General features: G+C 41.6%; 1 protein-coding gene across 1 annotated transcript in view; it reads left to right on the top strand.

Annotated features, from left to right (window-relative positions):
• LOC139338778 (collectin-12-like) overlaps positions 1-21,337 on the top strand; it is a 40,440-nt gene that overhangs the window by 2,659 nt on the left and 16,444 nt on the right. Inside the window, exons 2-3 of the mRNA XM_070974041.1 lie at positions 630-680; positions 18,062-18,184. Of these exons, the coding sequence (XP_070830142.1) occupies positions 630-680; positions 18,062-18,184 (174 nt within the window). The remainder of the gene's footprint in view (positions 1-629; positions 681-18,061; positions 18,185-21,337) is intronic.

Raw genomic sequence — 21,337 nt, 5'->3', positions numbered from 1 at the left:
ATGTGGTTTTTCTTTATTTTCACTGGCCATGGATGATGACACAGAAAAAAAAGCTTTGATGTTGGCAAAGTACTTTCCCACAAGCGCTGCTCAAGAGGAGACGTCACTCAGGGCCTGTCAGGCCATGGGAGGTGGGACCAATCCCACCAAGTGCAAGAAAAAGCCAGTTTATATAAAAGAGCTGAGCTGATCTGAGCGAGGCAGGCTGTGTTTTTTGGTACAAGCTCTGAAAATTTGATATTTTAAAAAGAATACAGCATCTGAAGAGGAAGAACAGGATGGAAACTGATGGTGAAAGTTCACTTGGGAACAGTAGTTGGATATAAAATAACTCAAGTTCCTCTTACCAGCATTTCACTTGAGCTTTCAATAGCACTTCACAGTCTTCATCAGCAGAAACATTTCGCTGAGTTTGCAGAAAACTGGGCAAACTCCATCTGCTGATGAAGACTGCGAGAGCTCTGGAAAATAATGTTTTTTGTGCATGAATTTAATCATTTAGATGGTTAAACACGTACGTAACTTAATGTAGTGGCTCTGTCTCTGTTTAAACTGATTAACTATGCTATAACCTTTCATAGCTTTTCATATCTCTGATTCATAATTAATTTATTTCTGTCTCCTTCCAGACGACTTTGCTGATGAGGAGGAGGTGCAGTCCTTTGGCTATAAGAGGTTTGGTAAGTGACTTCTTGACTTCCAGCTGTGAACTTAAAAGAGCACCACCACTGGTTCATATCCCTCATGACACATCAGTGACATTAATTCTCTGCATTATTGCGTAAAGAATATTTTCTTGCTATATAATATTTTGCTTGGCTGGAACCCACCTACAATAATCCGCAGGGTTTAAAGGCCACACCTCGTTTCCCAGAAACTAACTTATTTTTGGCTGCTGCTTTCATTTTTATTCCTCTGCTCTAACAGCAGTGGGATACAGTGGAAAGGGTAACCGCAGCATCCTGGGTGTTCCTGGCCAGTGCACTGACTTTGCAACCTTATCAGCATCTCAGTGTACTTTTGTTTCACTTGGAACAAAAACACACATAACAACTTGGTCTAAAACCAAATGAAATGAGTCTGCCGATTTCTTTCACTGTCTGTGGTTCTCACATCCAAATGTTCCAGACAGGTTCACAATCTCACCCACTCATCAGGCAATAAAAGTTATACACGTTGGCCAGATGTTGGTCACTCCCCAGCTGCGAGCAGCACGTTCAGAAATGTTACATTAACACATTCCTTGAGTTGAAGCGGATCTCCTGACACTGTCATTTCCTCCAAGAGAGATTTTAGCAAAATACGCAAAACCCACTTTTGAAAACGAACCCAAAACTTTTCTCTGAGATATTAAACTGGGTCTGAAAAGACCGTTCAGCATGAGTAGTCCATCAAGATGAGGCCAACTTTCCATTTAGGATGATTGATATGCCTGAAGGTGCCTCTGTCCAATGCACATAAATAAAGTATTTAAATTTTTGTTTTCAGATGTTGGCACAAATATCTGAGTGCTTATTGTGGAGAGTGATTTAACAAAATAATCCATGTCTCTCTGTGGAATGCATTCATGGACAATGTGAGAACAGAAATCAAGTACTGCATTTTTTTAAGCTGCAAGCAACCCAAACTCCCAGAAAGTCGGGGCGTTGTGTAAAACATTAAAAACAGAATGCAATCATCTGCAAACACACTGTGTCCACTCAGCAAAGTGTCTCTGAGCCCATGTAGTAATATCCTTCATGCAATCATGTGTTCACAAAGTGGTGAACCTCGCTCCATCCTCGCTTGTGAACGACTGAGCCTTTCCAGGATGCCCCTTTCATACCCAGTCATGATACTCTCTTCTGTTAATCAAAATAACTTTTCTTTACTTTCTATATTTTCCACCACACCATCTGTACTGACCATTTGCTTGAATTCAGTGCTCATAAATCGAATCATGTGCTCTTTTAGCTCTGTATTTTCTTTGATTGCGTAGCTGTGAAGAACCATAACTTCAGTGTGATGTATTAGCATCTCCTGATAACTTTCTCCTGCTTCTGTCCCAGAGCAGAGATCAAGTTAGTCTGGGTTGAAACGGTCACAGCGGTTCCTCTGGTTTAAGAGGTGTTTCAGAGCATGTGTGTCATCCAGGCACTCAGCAGTCGTATGTCAGGAAGTGTGGGTGCAGTAGGAGTCCGCATTGTGTGTCATCACGGTCAATTTACACATGTCCTACAGCCGCCTGTATTTGACTTTCTTTACCAGAGGAGGAGAGTTTGGAGAATCTTCTGGGTTGCAAACCAGATTTTTTTTAAAGAATTTTTGCAATTCAGGCAAGATTTACAGAGCACGTTATTTATTTGTAACATCTGTGCTTTTTCCTCGGCTACTTGACCACTTTTTGAGCAGCTGCACAGAAGCGAGGCTTAAAGGAGGACTTGACACATGTCAAAACATATCAGTGTCACGTTACTTCTCATATAACACAACAAGAACAGAATGGAGCTGCGGTACAGACGGGTTACACAAAAACAGCAGCCTGAGATCTGGTAACTGTGAAGGCCATGACATATGATCATACCCATCAAACCATTCAGTGACTCCTTGTGGCCGATGTGGATTCATCTGTATTTGTCTTTTGTCTGCTAATTTAGTCATTCTTTTAAAGGAATAGAAACATTTTGTGAAGTATGCTTGTTGGTTTTCATAGTGAGAGTTGGAAGAGAAATATTCATACCACTCGCATGTCTGTGTGTTAAATAGGGAGCTAAAGCCAGGAGGTGGTTAGCTTAGCTTAGCATAAAGACTGGAAGCAGATAGAAACAGCTAGCTAGGTGTAAATATTTCAGTGCAGGACAAAGAGGCAAGATAAAAGGTGTCAGGTGGTGAGCTTTAGCGGTGCTTTGAACAGAATCAGTGTAGTTCAAATCACCCCCGGCTCCAGCTATCACACAGTCATGAGAGTTTGAATAGTTTAAATAATAGAGTATTTTCCAAAATGTTGACCTATTCCTTCCATTTGTCATCTGTCTGTAGTTTCCACACATACTTGCGTCCTGGCAGAGAAATATGTTGTCCTGGTTTCTGTATGTGCGGAGAGGAATGAGGTCCTTGACTCATTTTGACATCTGCTTTCCACAAGAGGTCTATTATTCCACTGGGAGTATGTCCAAACCTGAGAAGGTGCTGAGCCACTTCCTGTGTCCCTACTGGAAGTTTATTCAGTGCAGGCCTATATACTCAGAGAGAGAGAGGTGGAGAGGGAGTGGGCATTGTGGGCCTTCAGGGTCCGTGCTCGGGCTGTGCTGTGTCAGCAGAGAGGGGGAGGAGGGGGGCAGCAAAAGAGAAAATACAACCTCAAGTGGAGGTGATTTCACAAAGATAAACTGCTTTCTTTATCTCCATGTTGCTCAGTTGTTGTTTCTGCTTTTATTAATATGCTTTATTTTTTCTGATTCAAAGGGGAAACATTTGTCAACAGTTTTATTTTCAGCTGAGGAGTCGCATTCCTCGCCCGACTTATTTTTGGGAGCAAAACAGCAAGTGGTTTTAATTTACGGGGACTTTATTACCAGAAAAGAATGTTTTCAGAATGCCTGCCTGTTACAAGCCCCTCCAGGGCATGCATGCATGCATGTCGTCCTAATGAAAGATTACGCGCTCATGTTTTCAATAAAGAGTGAGTCAAAGGAGGGGAGAGGGAGAAAACATTAAAGGTTTACAAAGAAGAAGAAAAAAGTTAACAACAGGGCAACAAAAGGAGAGAGAGAGACAGATAATACGACACAGAGCACTGCTGGTTTGACTTGTTGTTGATCTTATCCCAGACCTGCGAAGTCTGCAGGACAGATCTGTAACTGGTCGAAAGGATGGTGGGTCAATCCAGGATCAGCCAATGACAGGCAGGCGGGAATGCTTCCCAGACACGGCACAAATCACTGCGTCCCAGCAGGGGCCGGCGTAAAGCATGCCATGAGGATTTGTGCTGAGAGCGTTAGCGGGGGGGAGCGGGCGCAGGTCAGCTGCAGGTCGGCTGAACAAACCCTAAAGAGCAGTTCTTTGTTTAACGCTCGCATTGATTCAGCTGATAATGACTGAAATACAGAGAGTGATAACGATAAGACAGAGTCTGCTGCAGCACATCATACCAGTCAGCGCAGGCATGTGTTCACACGGTGCAAGCTCAGTGCAAATCAGCATGTTTTTAACTGAGATCTAACAATACATGCAACTAAACATGAGATCATAAAAGAGTTTGAAAATAAGTTTTGTTTTTCAGTCTTACATCCTTCATTATCAAAGAGCAGACAAACTGTCTCCATAGCCCAGTATCTATATGAGTTATATTCACTCTCCACAGTTCTGTCAGGCATAATTTATGTCTGCTGCCAACATTAGCCACCAAAGCAGGGAGTAATGAGGCCTTGATGTACCGAGGCGGACAGCAACGGTGCATTCACGCACACTGTCGTCTCTCAGGAGCATTTACATAATTTACATGCTAAGCTACGAATGGGCAGTTATTTCTATAAGCTTACAGTATACGCATAGTTTTTCTCATTTACCTCCCTGTATGTTGATAAAGTGATATCAGAGAGAATCTGGATGTTGTTTATGTCAACAATCAGCTTTCCTACATTTTGTTTTTAGTTCTTTTATGTGGTCGAGTGGAGTAGAAGTCTTTGGTCCCACAGGCCAGAGGACATGTCCATAAAGTCTTCTTAGACTTTTTGGCTTTTGAGTCTTTTAGTAGAGGTAGCAAATTGCCTAAATTCGCAATAACTCCCATTGTGTGTTTGGGTCCATACGTGTGAACGGGGGTGCTTCTGACCTTCCTGTAGGAGAGTAGAGTTAGCGCTCTGTTGCTAACCAACCATTGTTGTTGGTTTTTTTTTTTCAGTTTTAACCATAATTGAGTTACCTAACCACAACCACACTGACTGCACTGTAACCATATCTTATCCGTGGCAGAGCCTGAAGCAACATTTGAATTAACGTGCACAAACACTGACATAAATCTGACTACAAGAAGCAGTTTGGGAGGTGGATGGTTACATGTGCGGGAAGCAGCAGGGATCCAGTGCTCAGCATTGGTGTATGCAGATATGAAAGAGTGCTAATATGGGCCGCCTGGTGTCAGACGTGAAAGTTTTAATATATGATTGGATGATATATGAAACATGTGACTCCCTCAGTCCCTGCCTGAACTACTGCATGGCTCCATTTGTTATCAAGCTCGGACATCAAAATGTGTTCCAGCTGCCTTGACTTCCATCTGTAACAGGCACTTATTAGACAAATCCAGTGCAGACATTGCTATGCAGACATTATAGAAGGAGCTCCTATTAACTCGGCATGTCAATGAAAAAAGATTTTAGGCATAAAACATGACAGCTCTGGAGCTGCAGTGGAGTTTCTGTCACTAAGTGGTTTTATATATACGGCCATACTTGCTTTGACCGGAATAGGCTTAACCACCTCGTCAAACTGCTTCACACCGCTCCTACAGTACATGTCCCCAAGGGATACGTTGGCCAATGGTAACAACACGCCTGCGACCGACCATCGTCTGATTGGGTGTCTTCTTTCACATAATGGATGTTTGTTAAGCTCTCCTTTCACAGCAGGTTTTGGCTCCATCACAAGAGTAACACACACAAGTACTTGAAGTGTCTGACTCCATTTTCTGTCAACTGTCTGAGACAGGCTGGGTGAAGACGTTCTACATATGGCTCAGTGTTACACTCAGTCTTTTTGGCTGCAGAGACGGCCAACATCAACCTCGCTGCTTCCTCTCTTTGAAAAACAGCAGAAAAGTCAAATGAAAAATGTGTATTTTTCTTTGTTGTGCTGTGAGTCACGGTGCTGCTCTCGATCCCACTCTCAGACCTGGCTGCGCTGCGTCGGTTGCTCTGGCTGCGATTACGTTGGCCGCGAACCAGCGCACCACTCAGTGTTTTTCTTGTTTATGCTTTAGTACTTGTATTTTTGGAGATACTGAAAAATGTCTGCGTGTTGTGCAAAGAAGCCAGCCATGTGGAGTTTTTCCATTGACTCAGCCCTCAAGTGTTTCAGATGACCGTTTCACATCAGGCATGTGTTTGTGTATTCACATCTGTACAGCTGCTGCAGAGGAAAATATCAGAACCGCTCGGCCTGCCTGAACATACTTACAGCAACTTTTATATTAGCAGGAATAACTACAGCACAGTATTACAGTGTCAGTTCACTCACATTAGACGGAAACTGATTTTCTCATCTCTGATGCAGCTCGTCATGTAGTTTTGGTGTTTGGCCAAATTTTGAGAAATTTTCTACAGAAAATCTTCTATATTTTTAAAATCTTCTATAGAAATCATGCAAGATATGCTGATATAAGAGATTATTATTAATATGTGTATTGATTCACAACAACCTGTAGTCACATTCAAGCTTGTCGCCATTTTTGTGGGTATTTTTATGTTGTTAATTTTCTGGCTCAGGAAGATGACTTCCCCATTCTTAAGATTCTGATGCGCCTCGATGTTTTTGCAAAGGAGGAAACAGCTGTTAGTGAGCACAACGACAGATGTATTTGAATTGCTGAAAAATCAAAGAGTAGCAGTTTAAAAATGTGTTGAACAAGACTGTTTACTCGGTGCTTTGGAGCACGTTTTATAGTCATTTTACTGGATAGCAACAAAAATCAGAGAGGTGACACCTCAAAACCTCAGCAGATGCAATAAAAACTCCCTGCATGACAAGATAGCACCAGAAGTGAGTGAGACAATGTGTTTTCTTTGTACTTTGGAAACCTGGAATATGATATCTATTGATCAAAAGTTAATTTAATACGACAACACCAATTCAAAAAATGTTGGGATGCTGTGTAAAAGATTAATAAAGCCAAATGTGAGAATTTGCTGATCCACAGAGACAATATATTTAATGTTTCACCTCATAAACGTCATTCCAGCAACGTGTTCCAAACAAGTTGGGGAGGAGCAACTAAAGACTGGGAAAGATGTGGAACGCTCCAACAACACCTGTTTGGATCATTCCACAGGTAAACAGGTTCAATGGTAACAGGTGATAGTGTCATGATTGGATGTGAAAGGGGCATCCTGGAAAGGCTCAGTCGTTCAAAAGCAAGGATGGAGCGAGGTTCACCACTTTGTGAACACATGATTGTATAAAGGATATTAGTAGATGAGCTCAGGAACACTTTGTTGTCAGTAAACACAGTTTGTGTGCAAATGATTACATTCTGTTTTTATTTACACAGCGTCCCAACTTTTCTGGAAACAGGGTTGAATGTTACGTAACTAGTGTAAACACGGGCCGCAGTGCAGCTACACCGGCCTGAGCTGGCAGTCACATACCACCTTCTCTGTGGTCAGCGTCTTTCTCAAAAGTTAAGCCAGACTTGGCTGGACGGCTGGCTGAGTCCACACTGTGCGGTTTTATTGGCTCTACTGGGCGATGAGGCTTGAAAGTGGCGTGCAGCGATGGGATGGCGTACAGCACAGACTCGGGCTGATGATCATCAGGCGGGGTGATGGTTGTTGCTGATTCAGTATCTTAAGTACTTCCACGACGGCCCACCCAGCAGGCGTGACCACACAAAAACCCAACTGCACAGATGGTCTGTGGAGTTAACTCCAGTGTTCAGCTTGGCATTCTCGCAGTGGCTTCGGGCTCACACGAGTGTGTAATGAAATATTCTTAACCCGCATGACAGAATGTGTGTGAGTTTATTTGTGTTCAAGTTGTTGTGATCTCACTGCGTCTGATTTTTAGATGTCTTCCAAGGCACAGATCTGTGAGGCTTCACTGTGGGAGCCTTCATAAATCAAACAGCCTTTTTCCACACTAACATGGTTACAATTACAGATTTGTTTGATACTGATCACACTTATATAATCCAAACTTCACAACAGAGTGTGGCACATTTTTCCTGGTAATAAGTAATAATTGCTTGGACAAAAATTGGTTCTTAATGTCCTCAAATAATGAGGACATTTCTTCATGGAGGTTTCCAGCCCAAAAATATAACTTCCCATAAGTTCTTGCTTTACAAGACCCTCTTGTGCACTTTTGCTAACCCTGTGAATGACATAAACCAGTGACGGAAACTGTTTTATATCTGATGTGGGTTTTGTCATTGAAGTGGCCCCTGCTTGTCCCATGTGGGCTCTTTTACAATAACCATGGGCTGGCAGACTTTATCACTTGTGCCTTTGGATCACAGTAATACCCAGAAAACACCGGTGACACCGTGTCGTAGCCAAAAATGGTTCTGGTTGGACGCCACGTCCAATAATCATCCGGTCAGACCCTCTTTGTTACAAACCAGGTAATATTGATCATATTACCACTGTGAAAAAAGCAGACGCACTTTCCTTTTTTTTTTTTTTTTTAATATGACATTTTATTGACAGTGTCTTTGGTTGTGAAATGGTTGCCGTCACACTGTGACATCCACTTCACGAACAAAGACTCATCTTTCTCAACATCCATTTTCTAAATATAAAAAAACACATTCATGAAATGTATGTATATCTACATGTAAATGATGTTCCTGCCTCATCGTTTTAAGCCTGTCATGTTTGTAAGAGCCAAAAATCTTTATCCAATCTGTCTTTGATTGCACTCATGACAAGTTTGTCTTCAGGGCTTTCTGCCAGAAAGTCAGGTGACTGAAGGAGGTTGTGGTGAATGAATGGATGAAACTTGAAAATTTGAAACTTGAATGAAAGTCAGCAATGACTTGTACAAAAGTATGTTAAACAATAGTGCAGATATTGATTGCGTAGTGCATTTGCATCAGTAATACATTTGGTCTAACTCATCATCTTTTGATCTGTAATCACTATCACAGCTTGACCAGTGCTCCCAGAACAAACCTCAAAGACCAGCGGCTCTCTTCAGCCTTTGTAGGGAGCGAGTTTAGCTCACTGCATAGCTGTGCACTTACATGCATGGTGAGGGCAGAAGAACATGTATCACACTTTCTAACAAGTTATAAGTCAAAGAGTAGAGAAGAGCTGCTCATATGATGTGCCTGACGTGGTGAAAGTGAGGATCAGTGACCAAACTCCTCCTCTCGGCCTCCCTGAGGTTCACGTGTTCTGGTTTACTTGAAATGACCTAATTCCAACATGCCAACACTAGAACATGAGCAGGAGGAACCGGGGTCTCGAGTTCTCCCAATAAAGTTAGTTTATGGCTTCCATGTTTTTCTAAACTCATGGATGTGAATGATGGTAATGGAAACGTTTGCTCTAAAGGAGCGCTCTTTCTTATTGTAAATGTTCTGCGTTTTAGTTGGACCTCCAATGCTCCAGATGCACATGCAATGCATAGAGTGCGCATATTATGATTTAGAAATAGTGCACAAGAGTAAGAACCGCTTGGTATTTAATGTGCAGCTTTTTTCCAACCCTGACTCACCGTTCTCAGTCCTCAAGAGAAAGAGAATTATGATTTTACATTGATGTTGGACTTTTGTGCTCAGTTGGATTATCAGGCTAAACTGAGAACTGTGTTTATCAGAACTAAAGCCTATTAATGCTGAGTGGTCTCTTCTCAGCACAAGACTGATAAAAAGCAATCAGTCTTCACAGAGAAGCATAATCTTTATTTGAAGTGACAAGTGATGAGAGAAGTGTGATTGTGCCGTTAAGTTAATAAAGTTAATTAGTGTGCATAAGTGTACGTACTATACTTGCATGTTCCTGCTTTAAGAACATTCCTTTTTAATAGTGTAGATGCAGGTGCTGTTTGAGTTGCATTTTACAGCTTTCCATGGGATTATTAATGTTTAGTTGCGTTCAAAAATCCTGCCTGCCAACACTGCCAGCTCACAGTGGATCTATATCACATGTTGTATTCCATAAGCCGGTCCATCATTTCTATTTCTTCTTCTGAAACTTGTGGCTGCAGATATGTTTCCAACTATTTATCTCCAAATCTCACCATCCACAGGGAGACCGGGAGACACACGCAGGGATTTCAGATTTCACTGGAAACTGCTGACTGGAACACAAAGACTTTTTTATATCCAATTCTGCCTGCCAATGTGTCCCTAATACAGTGGCCCAGCTCTGTTTATGAGGCACACTTGCGTGCTTAAAAGTCTGTCTCTTGAGATTACGATATATGACCCATTTGTCATAGTCTGTCTTTTTCTAACAAAGCACAGATGGGATGACAAAACCAGATCTAATCAACTCCATGTTCACTGCTTCATTGGATCAGAATCCCTGTTTTAATGGGCTATCTAACTGTTTTCTCTACCAATTAGGCTCTGTTTATGCCTTTTAGCACTTTGGAAAAAAAAAAAAAAACAGCAGCCTGCTCAGCTAACAAGAAATGCAACATAAAGTTTTCCCTCAAGTCCTTTGAAGGATATAATTTTTTTTCCTCTTGCAAGGTTCTGTCAAGGGACACACCACACTTCATTATTTCCAAGGGTTTCTCTCTTGTTGTTGCACAACTTCCATGGAAGTTGCCTGCATTCATAAGCGTGCCAGATGACCTGAGGGACCTACATTTAAATAAAGAAAGAAAATTTCTTTGAAAATTCATAGATGGCATAAAGAGCAGGTGGTGATGGGCAAGACTGCAGCAACATTTGAGTGTTATATAAACAGGTGAAGGAGATTTTGCATGATTTTTTGAAATCGAGGAAAGAAATTTTAATCTATTTTTTGTATTATTATATGTATTGTTAACTGAATATTTCAGCCACTTCATTTTTAAATAAGGAGCTGCTAAGTAAATGGCTTTCACAGAAAGAGAAAAATTTATTGCATTTCACTTAATGAAAATACTGTGTATATGAATTAGATCAGATAATGCTATGACCTGTAGTGTATGAGAGTATATGAGCGCCCGAGTCGCATAGCCGGCTGTGTCGGCTCCTTCAGCAAAAAGGAAAAATGCATAACCCACCTCCTTGTCTGAACCCCTCTTAATAATTTGAGTATGGTCCCTTTTCCGTTTCTGCAGGTTTATATACTAGAAGACTTGAGGAATGATAGCGTGTTGAAGAGGATGTTTTCCAAAGACGCCCGTCCACAGTGTGCTACATATCCCAGTGTGGTGTTTATGTTATGGTCTGTGGCCAAAGCCTTCAAAGGACACTGTCAGCTTTAGGCAGTGTGTGTGCGTGTGTGCATGTGTATGTGTAACAGAGGCATCTCATCCTGTTCAGACATGCAGCCCTCCATATGTTATTTTTCTTTTAACAACCCCAACATACAGATCTCTGGCTGCAAACCACTGATCTCCTTACTCATCATGAAAAGGAAGTGAGCACCACTGAGCATGTTTCTTATAAAAACACCCAAAATAGCCTACTGAAGGCAAAGTTAAAAACCTAGCCCCCTTATTCTTACAATGCTTGGCATGAGGGGATGATGTATCAAATGTTTGCATGCGTCCTTTGATTTGGCTCCACTGTAACAAGGTCCAGATGTTCGAGAGGACCAGGGGCCCAATTTAAAGTGTCATAAACCTGTTAGCAGCGAGTGAAAAGAAAAAACACGGTCCATATGAGGCTAGCTCAGCAATTCAGGGACCCTAATGTCTTAGTAATTTGTCTCAGTGGTAACTTCCCCTGTTGGAGAGTGTTTACTTGTTAACATTCCAGTTGGCGACTGTTAATACTGGGGTAGCCATGAGGGCCAGAAGGGGACTCCGCGACCCCAGAGCACCCTGTTAGCTCAGTTAAAGGTTCAACATGTCTAAAGAATGAAGTCAGAAAAACCACATCTCCATTCTTCTAGTCCGAGCTGCAGAGTATTGTAAAAGAGACAACCATCAATCATTTAAGTCACTTTATTTACCTAAATTCAAGTGTAGAACATGGACACATCTGCTTACAGGAAGCAACAGGGCCAAACACTGGAGTGAAATACAAATTGTATGCTAAACAATGATAAAGTGATCGCTTTGTCTCGAGCCATACGTTCCCAACTGGTCAGCAGATGATTAAAGAGAAAAGGAGGAAGAAGGAATCTATTTATTTTTTCATTTTTAGCTCCACTCGCAGCCTGGCTTTAGGGATGGAAATGTGGGTTGTTTGTTCCTCAATGACTTTGGTGATCCTGTGACTTTTAATCAACCCCCACCATGAGGTTGACATTTGTAGTTTTGAGAGAAATGTCTTGATAACTTTTGGATGTATTGCCATGAAATGTGGTGCACACTTTCACGCCCCCCTCAGGATGAATTTGATGACCCCCTGACTTCTCATCTAATGCCATCACCAGGTCAAGATTTCAGTTTGCTCAATGCACAGTTCGCTAATTTTACCATTGACGTTTGCATCACCGTGAGCTATACTTTGTGTTTAGTGCTAATTAGCTAATGTTGGCATGCTAAACTAAGATGGGCAACATAAGAACCATTACACATGCTAAACACCAACATGTTAACATTATAACAGTGAGGATATAGAATGCTAATGATTTAGCTCACACTGTTGTACCTAAATAGCCTCAAAGATGCTCTTGATCAACAAGGCCACCCATTACAAGTTGTGCAATGTACACTTCCTGTCTTCTGAGTGGGCACGTTCGCCTTCCCCCTGCTGCACATGAATGCATCACTGTTGGGCTATTGCTCGTCCATGTCAAAGCAATACAACACTAGACACAGTTCAAATTTAATGTTTGCGGCTGATTTGTCTGGTTGTTTTTATCTGCTAACTTAACATGCTAGCTCCAGATCTGCAGATCTCTGCAGAATGTGTTGCTGAGACACAGGCAGGTCTCGAACAAAGTTAATTGTCTCCTGTTCTTTCTTTCCTCTCTGGAAAATTTCATTTTAGCATCTGAATGTTTGAAAGATACGCAGCCTGTGAAAAAAGTTTCCAATGCTCACTTCAGTGACTATGAGGCAAAAGAATCGATCATGACCTGTGCTCATGTTCACTCATGTGACACAGATACAGGAAATGACTGAAATGACAGAGCTGCCGGTAACTCTGTAGACTCTTAGTCTTGTTTACCTTTCCCCAAATTGTTTTCCACATGAAACACTTGGTGCTGTCACCTCTTCTGGCCTCTAAACAACCACCACATAATGTAAGCCTGAGAGTTTGGAGCACAGGCCGTAACCTGTGATGAGGGGTTGCAAGTAGACATTACGTCGTCTTCGTCTCAATGAACTGCCAGTCGAGAGGATGCTGGAGTTCCTCTGAAGAAAAATGTGCATGAACTGGTTTCAACTATCATACATGTGGATCATGGGGTGTTTTCCCATTGGAAATCGTATGTCTAACCAAGACAGCAGAATTACATGTCACACACTAAATTACACATTTACTGAAAAAAATCTTTTAAGTGGGTTGCCATAACGAGGCAAATTAACTTTAATTTGTCTCAGGAATGAAAAAAACATTCTTATGTGAACTGTTTTGCCTCTGAAAATTGTATTTGATCCTCAGCCTTGTTTCATATACATTTTTGTCTGTGTTTTGGTTTCGTGAAGCAAATTTTAAACCAAATTGTTTAAGTACAAGGCTGATTACGGAAATTAAACACTGTAACTTGAGCCACAATTAGGTGTAATTATAGTTTTGACAGTTTGTACATTTGTATTATACCACACAGTAGTGTAACCACTTAAAAGAAAAACATGTGTGTTCCCTCCAGAGTTGTAAGACAAAAATGCAGCGTTTGGCAGAGTCGTGACCATCAGACTCCATCCAGGTGGAGGCGAGAGGCACGGCCTGACTGTGTGGCTACTGTTTTTGGGTTGTGACCATATTCAGCTTTCATATAACGCAAAATGGAAGGCTGCAGTGAAAGGATTCCTGTGGTCGCCACCCAGTTACTGTATATAACATAGAATTAACACTCTGCACAAAGAGGCTTCACACAAAAAGCCTCTAGTCTGTACAGGCTTTCTTTGTGTTGCCATGGAAGTTTCCACTGCCAGCCAGGAGTGAGACAGGGCATGCAGGCACGTCTCACGGCAGGTACATGGAATAAGGGAATAAGTGTTGAGATTTTTTTTTCTTTAACTGACTCCGAGTCCAAATGAAATACAGCTGTTTTACAGACACCACACTGGACTGCCCCCATCTTTCTCTCTCTGCATCTTCTCTTGTTGGCCCTGTTTCTCTGCATCTGTGATTCAGTTTCACAACAGTGAGCTAATTGACAACGTTAAAGCTGAGCCACAAATGACTCAGACTTGTACTGTCATGAATAACTCTGGAGCATCTGCTGTAACGTATCTAACCAGGCTGAGAGTTGCACAAGTTACATACCGTCGCTTGCAAATGTTTCTTTAAATAGTGTCTGTCAAAAAGGGTTTTACCACTCAGAATCTGCAGCCATGTTAGCAGCTCTGTGAGGCTGTACTCTTGCACAGCAGTACTTGGAGCTAAATGCTAATGTTAGCATGCAAACATGCTCACAATGAAGATGCTAGCTGCCAATGCTTATTGGGTATTACATTTCCCATTCTCACTATTTTTGTTTAGCCTGTTGGCATGCTAGCACTGAGTACAAAGTACAGCAGGGGCTGATGGGAATGCCATTCATTTTGCAGGTTTTTGTTACTAAATAGTAGTTTTGAGATAAATGATTTTTTTTTGTCTTGGTCCATGAGTTTGGCCCAGGAATTGTTATGTAAATACAAAAAACAGGCCAAAATTAGAGATGCATGCTACTCACTTGACAGCATTGATATGTAACACACAGTACTCCATGTTACCTCTGCTCTCTCTAGGCTTTTCTGGCATTTATGTACCTCTTGGGGATAATCTGGCTGGATTCCAGCTTGTTGATTGGGATGTCCTGGCTGCCGTCCAGCTTCTCAACTCTCTCCGGCTCAGTCCTCCCGTGTTCTGCACTGGGCCATTTGGTTCAGCAATGTGTTTTCTGTCAGCTCATGACATGCATGTGTCAGCACGTTTATGCACTGTGATAGTTTATGCATCGACAGCAAGAAGTCACTATGGCTCTTTGGGTATGAAACATGACACACTTACTGGCTAATGAGGTACACTGTGAGAGGCAGTAACAGTATGTGTATGTGCAGAGAAGAAATGATGGTGACTTTTAGACTTCAAGGGTCTATTTGATTTTCTTTTATACAAATTCAACTTTTATGACCGTTGGAATTTGATTTGAAAAGATTGAACGTGATGTTGTCAAAACTTCTCTGTAGCATGTTTGGATTATCATCAGGATAACAGACAGCAGGAGTTCAGTCAGACATGTTTACTGTCCTTCACCATGATTACTGTGATGACCGTGACATTCCTTAACATCCACTGAGGACGTTGTTATGACAAAACAAGCGATTCAAGAACTGCTTGACCTGCATCGAGTGTAGTTTTATTTTCTTTCTGGATTCTATGTAACTGAATATAGCGGCTACCTTGGAAGCATTTGCCTTTCATCATTACCGTGTGCCACATCACTGACAGAATAGTAGTTTAAGCAGAATCCCTGAGAAGGGAACAGAAAACACTCCAGTGACAAGCGGTGGGAAAATGTTGCGACCCTGGAAGGAGCGAGTGGCTGCTTTGCCCAGACTGAATTTTCTTCCATGTTGGTTCAGTAGAAGCATCATTGCTGCGACGACATGAGTCTGGCTTTGTACCCCGTCCCTCCCAGGCTCTACAGCAGTGACAGTGGTACCTCTAAGAAGTTTGAGAAGAGAGCACTTGTGCATTTAGATTTAAGTCCTGACAGTTGAAACGCTTTCATCTTTGGTTATGATTTTACCACCATAGACACATAGAAAATAACATCCATGTTCCACGTCAGAATCTAAAGGTCACTGAGCATTTTCCATTGCTGCCCCCTCATATAGTTTGTCAGGCCATCCTTGACTATTGCTGCTTTTAATTTCTGTCTTTAAAGAGCACTCTTGGTATTGAACAGTGCAACTTTGGGTGTGCTATGCTAGTGGCTAATATTGCCTGGAGCCACTAGCAGAGATAAGATGCAGGCAGAGGTTCAGGTTATATCCACACTGATATGTTTTCTTTTTAAAATGCATGTTTGCTAGCTTCACGTCCAGCGTCCACATTACTCCAGTGTTTTACAACCCCCAAACAGAGACTTTTGGAAATGATGACACCCACGTTCACTTGTTGATTGGGTCTCAATAGGGTATTTGTAGACAAGTCAATTAACATCTTGAAGGGGGTTTGACTGTGAGAAACTGTTTGAAATTCAGTGACCTTGCAGGCATGAGGAGCACACATATGATGGAGCCACAACGGTAGAGTTCATACTCTAACGAACACGGACATACCACCCCTGCTTTGCTCTTGACCCAGAACCTGCAGACAGTTGGCTGCTTGTTTACATGGTGTGATGTTGTCCTTGAAGCAGCATGTGGTTTGCTGGGTGTTTCTGATGGAGCTCTCCACACTGGTTCTCAACATGAGGTTCCCAGCACACATTAGGACAACAGTGGCCTGCATATCCATGTCTGGGTCCACGGCCAGACCCCTTTGAGGTGGTCAGACATGATGTTTGTACAGATGTGTGGGTCCAAAGCCGAGAGGCCAAACCCCCCAGTACCCCTCTGGTGGTCCTGGCCCACCCCTGACTGGGATGGTTGGAGCCTCTTGGCTCCACATTCAGTCCCATCAGGGGTGACATGAGTTAAAGGGACAGAGCCAGGCCTCTGATACTCTCAGGGGAAGGAAGTCACATGAAGATGTCTGTCCAGCTGGGGAATTTTTATAGCTTCCTCCAGTGGAAACAATAGACCGGACCAAAATGCCAAGAGGCATGTTTTGACCAGAGCCTCGGTCTTTAAAGGATGACATGACCCAAAGACATTCTGCACTGTTCTGGTCCAGTAAAAGAGAATCTTGGCTCAGGGGTTTATATAACATAATCAAAAGCATACATCAAGAAACTATGTATTTATTTTACATAACGTTAAGATGCAAAACAGTAAAATGATGAATACGGTCGAACTCAGAAGCCCAACTTTAATGCCACTTTAGACAAGCAGCACATTTTTGTTGCACGTGGCCATGCTGAAAACCAGGACTTTTGTACAGATTTTGCCTAACATGTCGCAAACATTTACTGTAATTCATGTTTTATTTTCGTAGGTCTGTCCATTGGTTATGTTGATCACAATGTTGGGATGTGGTAATGTTGCTATGCCAAAGACAAAGAAACACCAGCAGTCAGGTGATCAGGCAGGTTTTTCTGTGCAGTAAGGGATTTTAGGTGAGCTCACTTTTAGTTTTACCTCCAAATAAAATAGTAGTAGCTACTTCAATTAAACGGTTTGTTTGTTTGTTTGTTTGTTTACAACCTGTATGACCATCTGACTGCTTGTGTTTCTCAAACAGTTTTGGTGTGATTACAATAAAAGTACATTTTAAACAATTTTGTTTTTGCTCTGTCTTTTTATTTTCTAACCTTTGTGTCCTGATAAAGTGTCACAGGTTTCCACAAATTCTCTCTTCTTACATTAATCTGAACTAAAGTTTGTTCCACCTTCGGAAAGATCTTTATTGCCTGTTACATGAATGAATATACACCAGCTGCCCTCTTACTCTGCTTGCCAGAGGCATCTTGGTCAGTTCTAATGAAGTCAAGTAAACATCCTGTCTATAGTATAATGTTTAGCATTGTATCTATGGTGTTGGTGGTTTTCAGAATACAGTGTTAGACTAGGGAACATCTGGGACATGAATGACCAAAAATTTCACTGCACACTGGTTTTCAGTTGGATGGCAGCGAGGAATGGCGCAGAAGTGGAACGATACTGTTTTGTTTTGGTTTCTCTGTCGTATGGCTGACACATGTGCAGCGGTTTCAAGGTTTCATAGTGGGTCCTCTTGCCTATTCATGAGGGCAAATGTTTTCAATTGATACTTGGCTGAAGAAAGGCACAGCGTGTCCCGCTTCAGACACGCAATACTAAACTTAGTTATGAAATGAAAAAAATATCCCGTGTGATTTAATTTTTCAATGAAAACCTTTGGTGTATTTTTATTAACTCCTTGCTCCAGTTGCACAATATTTGAGTTACTACTGCTTGTCATCATTGGATACTGCACGCTGGCTTGTGACACAAACTCTGTTGTATGTTGCAGGAATTCAGGAGGGTACGGAGTGCACCAAGTGTAAAAATGACTGGGCCTTGAGGGCGGCCATTGCACTGCTCTATGTGCTCTGTGCCCTGCTCACCATAGCAGTGGCTGTCCTTGGATACAAAGGTGAGTTGAAACTGAACTACTTCTTGTACAAGGCTGTAGTTTTTCATATTTCTGCTACAGACTTTTACCTTCATAGTGCAGATTTTAAAGCTGTTGTCACCTTACGCAAATCCAAGTATTTCAACACAGAGTTATCAAATAAGACAATAATAAGAATGAGTTTAAAACCCACAGACTTGAGATTCACTTTCACAAGTTCACCTCAGCTATATCGCCCTCTGTTCTTTTAGCAATGCTTGCGGTCAAACTCCGGGGATAGAAATGTGGGTCGTTAGCCCTGCACTTTGGTCAAGCCAGATAAATCTTGACAAATGTTGCACAGATTTCCATTAAATTCTGATTCAAGGTCCTCAGGGAATTCTTGTCAGACTTATCATCCAGCACCTTAATGAGGTTTAATTTTTTATTTGTACGATGTACGAGGTTTAGTGTATGAATGTAAAAAATGTTAGCATGCTAGTATGCTAAACTATGACTGTGACCATTGTAAGAATTGCCTGTTAATGTTATCGTTGTAAGCATCTTTAGCATGTTGACATTAGCATTTAGCTCAACACATCACTTGCCTGAGTACAGCCTCAAGGTTGCCAGCATGACAATAGACTGTCAATCTGTTATCTTGTTTCTTCTGATTCTTTCTCTTTTTCTCTGAGGTGTGATGAAAGTCAATAGGTCATATCACTGGCAACACAATCTAAAACTATATCCAACCAAGTCAGAAGGATCAGCCTAAGATTTACCACTCGTAGAGACTCCCTTGACAGAATCCATTGTTTACCCTCCAGTGAATTCATATCTTTCAGAGATTGGCCTTGAGATTGGAAACACATTTGTTGTGCAACATTGTCTTTACTGCATCCCATTTTTTGCTGTTTCTCCTTGTTTGAACATTGGCAGTGATGTTAAACAGAAACAGAAAGGAATTACAGTTATTGCAGACGCCATCAACATGGAATGCACTTTTGTCCAGTTACACATTGCACATTTGTGGCTCCAATCAATCATAGAAAACCTGTCAAAATACCCTCAAGCAAAATATGGGTGCCCTACCTGCTCCACAGATGCCCTAACCTGGTGAGCCATGTACCTCAACCAACAAACAAAAACTGCAATTGCCCAGTGGGGAATGATTTTATTCAAAACACGGTCCTCAAGTTAAGCTCTGAATCTGAATTGTGCCTTTAAGTGCTGTCAGGATTGTTTTGGGTTTCCAGCTTTGGATCTGTGTTAGTGTAGAGCCCATGTGATTTTGATGGTTTGGCTCTAATGTCTACCAGATGACCATGCAGCGAATACCCTGGCTTAACAGCCCAGAGGAGATTTTATGGCTTGGTAGCAATTTGTTGTCTCATGAACCACAGGTTGACTCACAAATGGCTGCAAGTGTCCAAAATAGTTTGAGCGTGCGAGAAACCGGCGTAGGCAGGGTTCTGTGCTTTGTTTTCCTCTTCTGCACCCAATACATAGCACATGATGTAGTTTATCAGCAAACGTAAACACAGGTTTCTGCACCAATCCAGATGTATCTTAGTCTTAACCCTTCAAATTACCTGTAATAGAAGTTTATAATCCTAACTATTGTGAGACTGTCTCTCAAGTGGGCAATGTCTGTCTTTCATCTGAGAACAAATAGCACTCCTTTGTTTCTTGTTTGAAGGTGCTCAACAGTCAATAAATGTGACCTCTCCTGTCATGCACATCTTTAATGTCAAAGAAAGGATCATGCAAAACAATGACAGTTATCTTTCTACATGGACCGTGAAAGGAAGGTGGAACGTTTGAATACGTCATAAAATAAAAAAGAAACACTAGAAAGCTCTTATTGTGGGAATATCAGAGAAAATTGCTAATTTGCTAACAAATGTATCAACTGGATGTCAGATAAGCAAGATAAGCGAGTCCATTTGCAACTGAGTGAATATTAGGAAACCCCAGAAAGAGCTGCTGTTAAACAAACTTCCACGCATTTTGCCAAAAGGTAAAAGCGTTGTTTGTGTTACCTGCTGCTTCTGTAGCATTGATCGGCATTAATCTGCTGGCCTCATGTTGGGTAACTGCTTAAGTATGGCTCATAACATGGGTCACAATAGGCAGCTGAGAAGCCCTACTCAAATTAGCAGCCTTATGTAACATATAATGCTTTTCCAATACAGGACTGTGGAGGGGGGCGGGTGGAAAGATTAACAGAGGGGAATAAGACGTTATGTTAGACAACAGGGAGGAAAGATCAGGCATTTTTGTTTCATATTACTGTTTCGCCTCTTTTACCAAGGGCAGATCTCAGCACTGTAACAATATAGTAATATAGCCAGAATGTTATGGGCAACAAATAAAGCACATACAGCTGTCAAAAGATAAAGAAAAGTTGTATTTTAGATGGAAAATGACTGAAGCAGTTTTGACGGTTGACCAGCAGCTCTCTGAAAGTGAACCCATGTGTTTTTGTTTGTCCCAAGTGCCTGTTATTGTTTCATGTTTTTGTCACTTCTGGAATGATAACAGGGAACATTTAGGATGTTTTCCAGGGCAGTTTTAGACGCCCACATACTGTCAGAAAAACAAACCTTGGAGGAGAGGAGATGGACTCTTGCTGCAGATGTGAGGAGGAGAGAGAAGCAGGGTTATGGTGCGCAGCGTGGTATTCGTTATGTGAATGATATTGTTTACGCTCACGAAATGGAATTTATGAATGTACTCTGAAGACTGAGATTTGTATTGATCCGTAGATACACAGTTGCTCGGTTACAAAAAAAACTGTAGGAAACTCTTCACCCTGTTCAACATCTTGTGTTCAATATTGCTGTGTGAGTTTCCAGTTCTTCACTGGAGACGAGAGAGTACAGCAGCACCCCCTGCTGTTCAGAATCAGTGCTACATGTGAAGGATTGATGAGTGGCAAAGGAAGTATTCAGATTCTTTACTAAAGTAAAAGAAGCAATACTGTGTACATTTTCTCCCTTTCAAATAAACATCTTGCAAAACTTTATACTTTAGGAGGACTTATATCCACCAAACCTTCCAGTTTTATTCTACTCTATAGTCTGATGGGTGTTACAGAGGGATTTCTTCATGTGGGCTATCATGAATTCAAAGCCTGATGATTTATACTACACTTTATTCTTAAAACCATGGAAATTTTTTTATTTATTGGGG

The sequence above is a fragment of the Chaetodon trifascialis genome, chromosome 11 (assembly GCF_039877785.1).
Source record: "Chaetodon trifascialis isolate fChaTrf1 chromosome 11, fChaTrf1.hap1, whole genome shotgun sequence".
Taxonomy (NCBI): domain Eukaryota; kingdom Metazoa; phylum Chordata; class Actinopteri; order Chaetodontiformes; family Chaetodontidae; genus Chaetodon; species Chaetodon trifascialis.
Note: the sequence above shows the minus strand (reverse complement) of the source record. Positions and strands in the feature narration are given on the sequence as shown.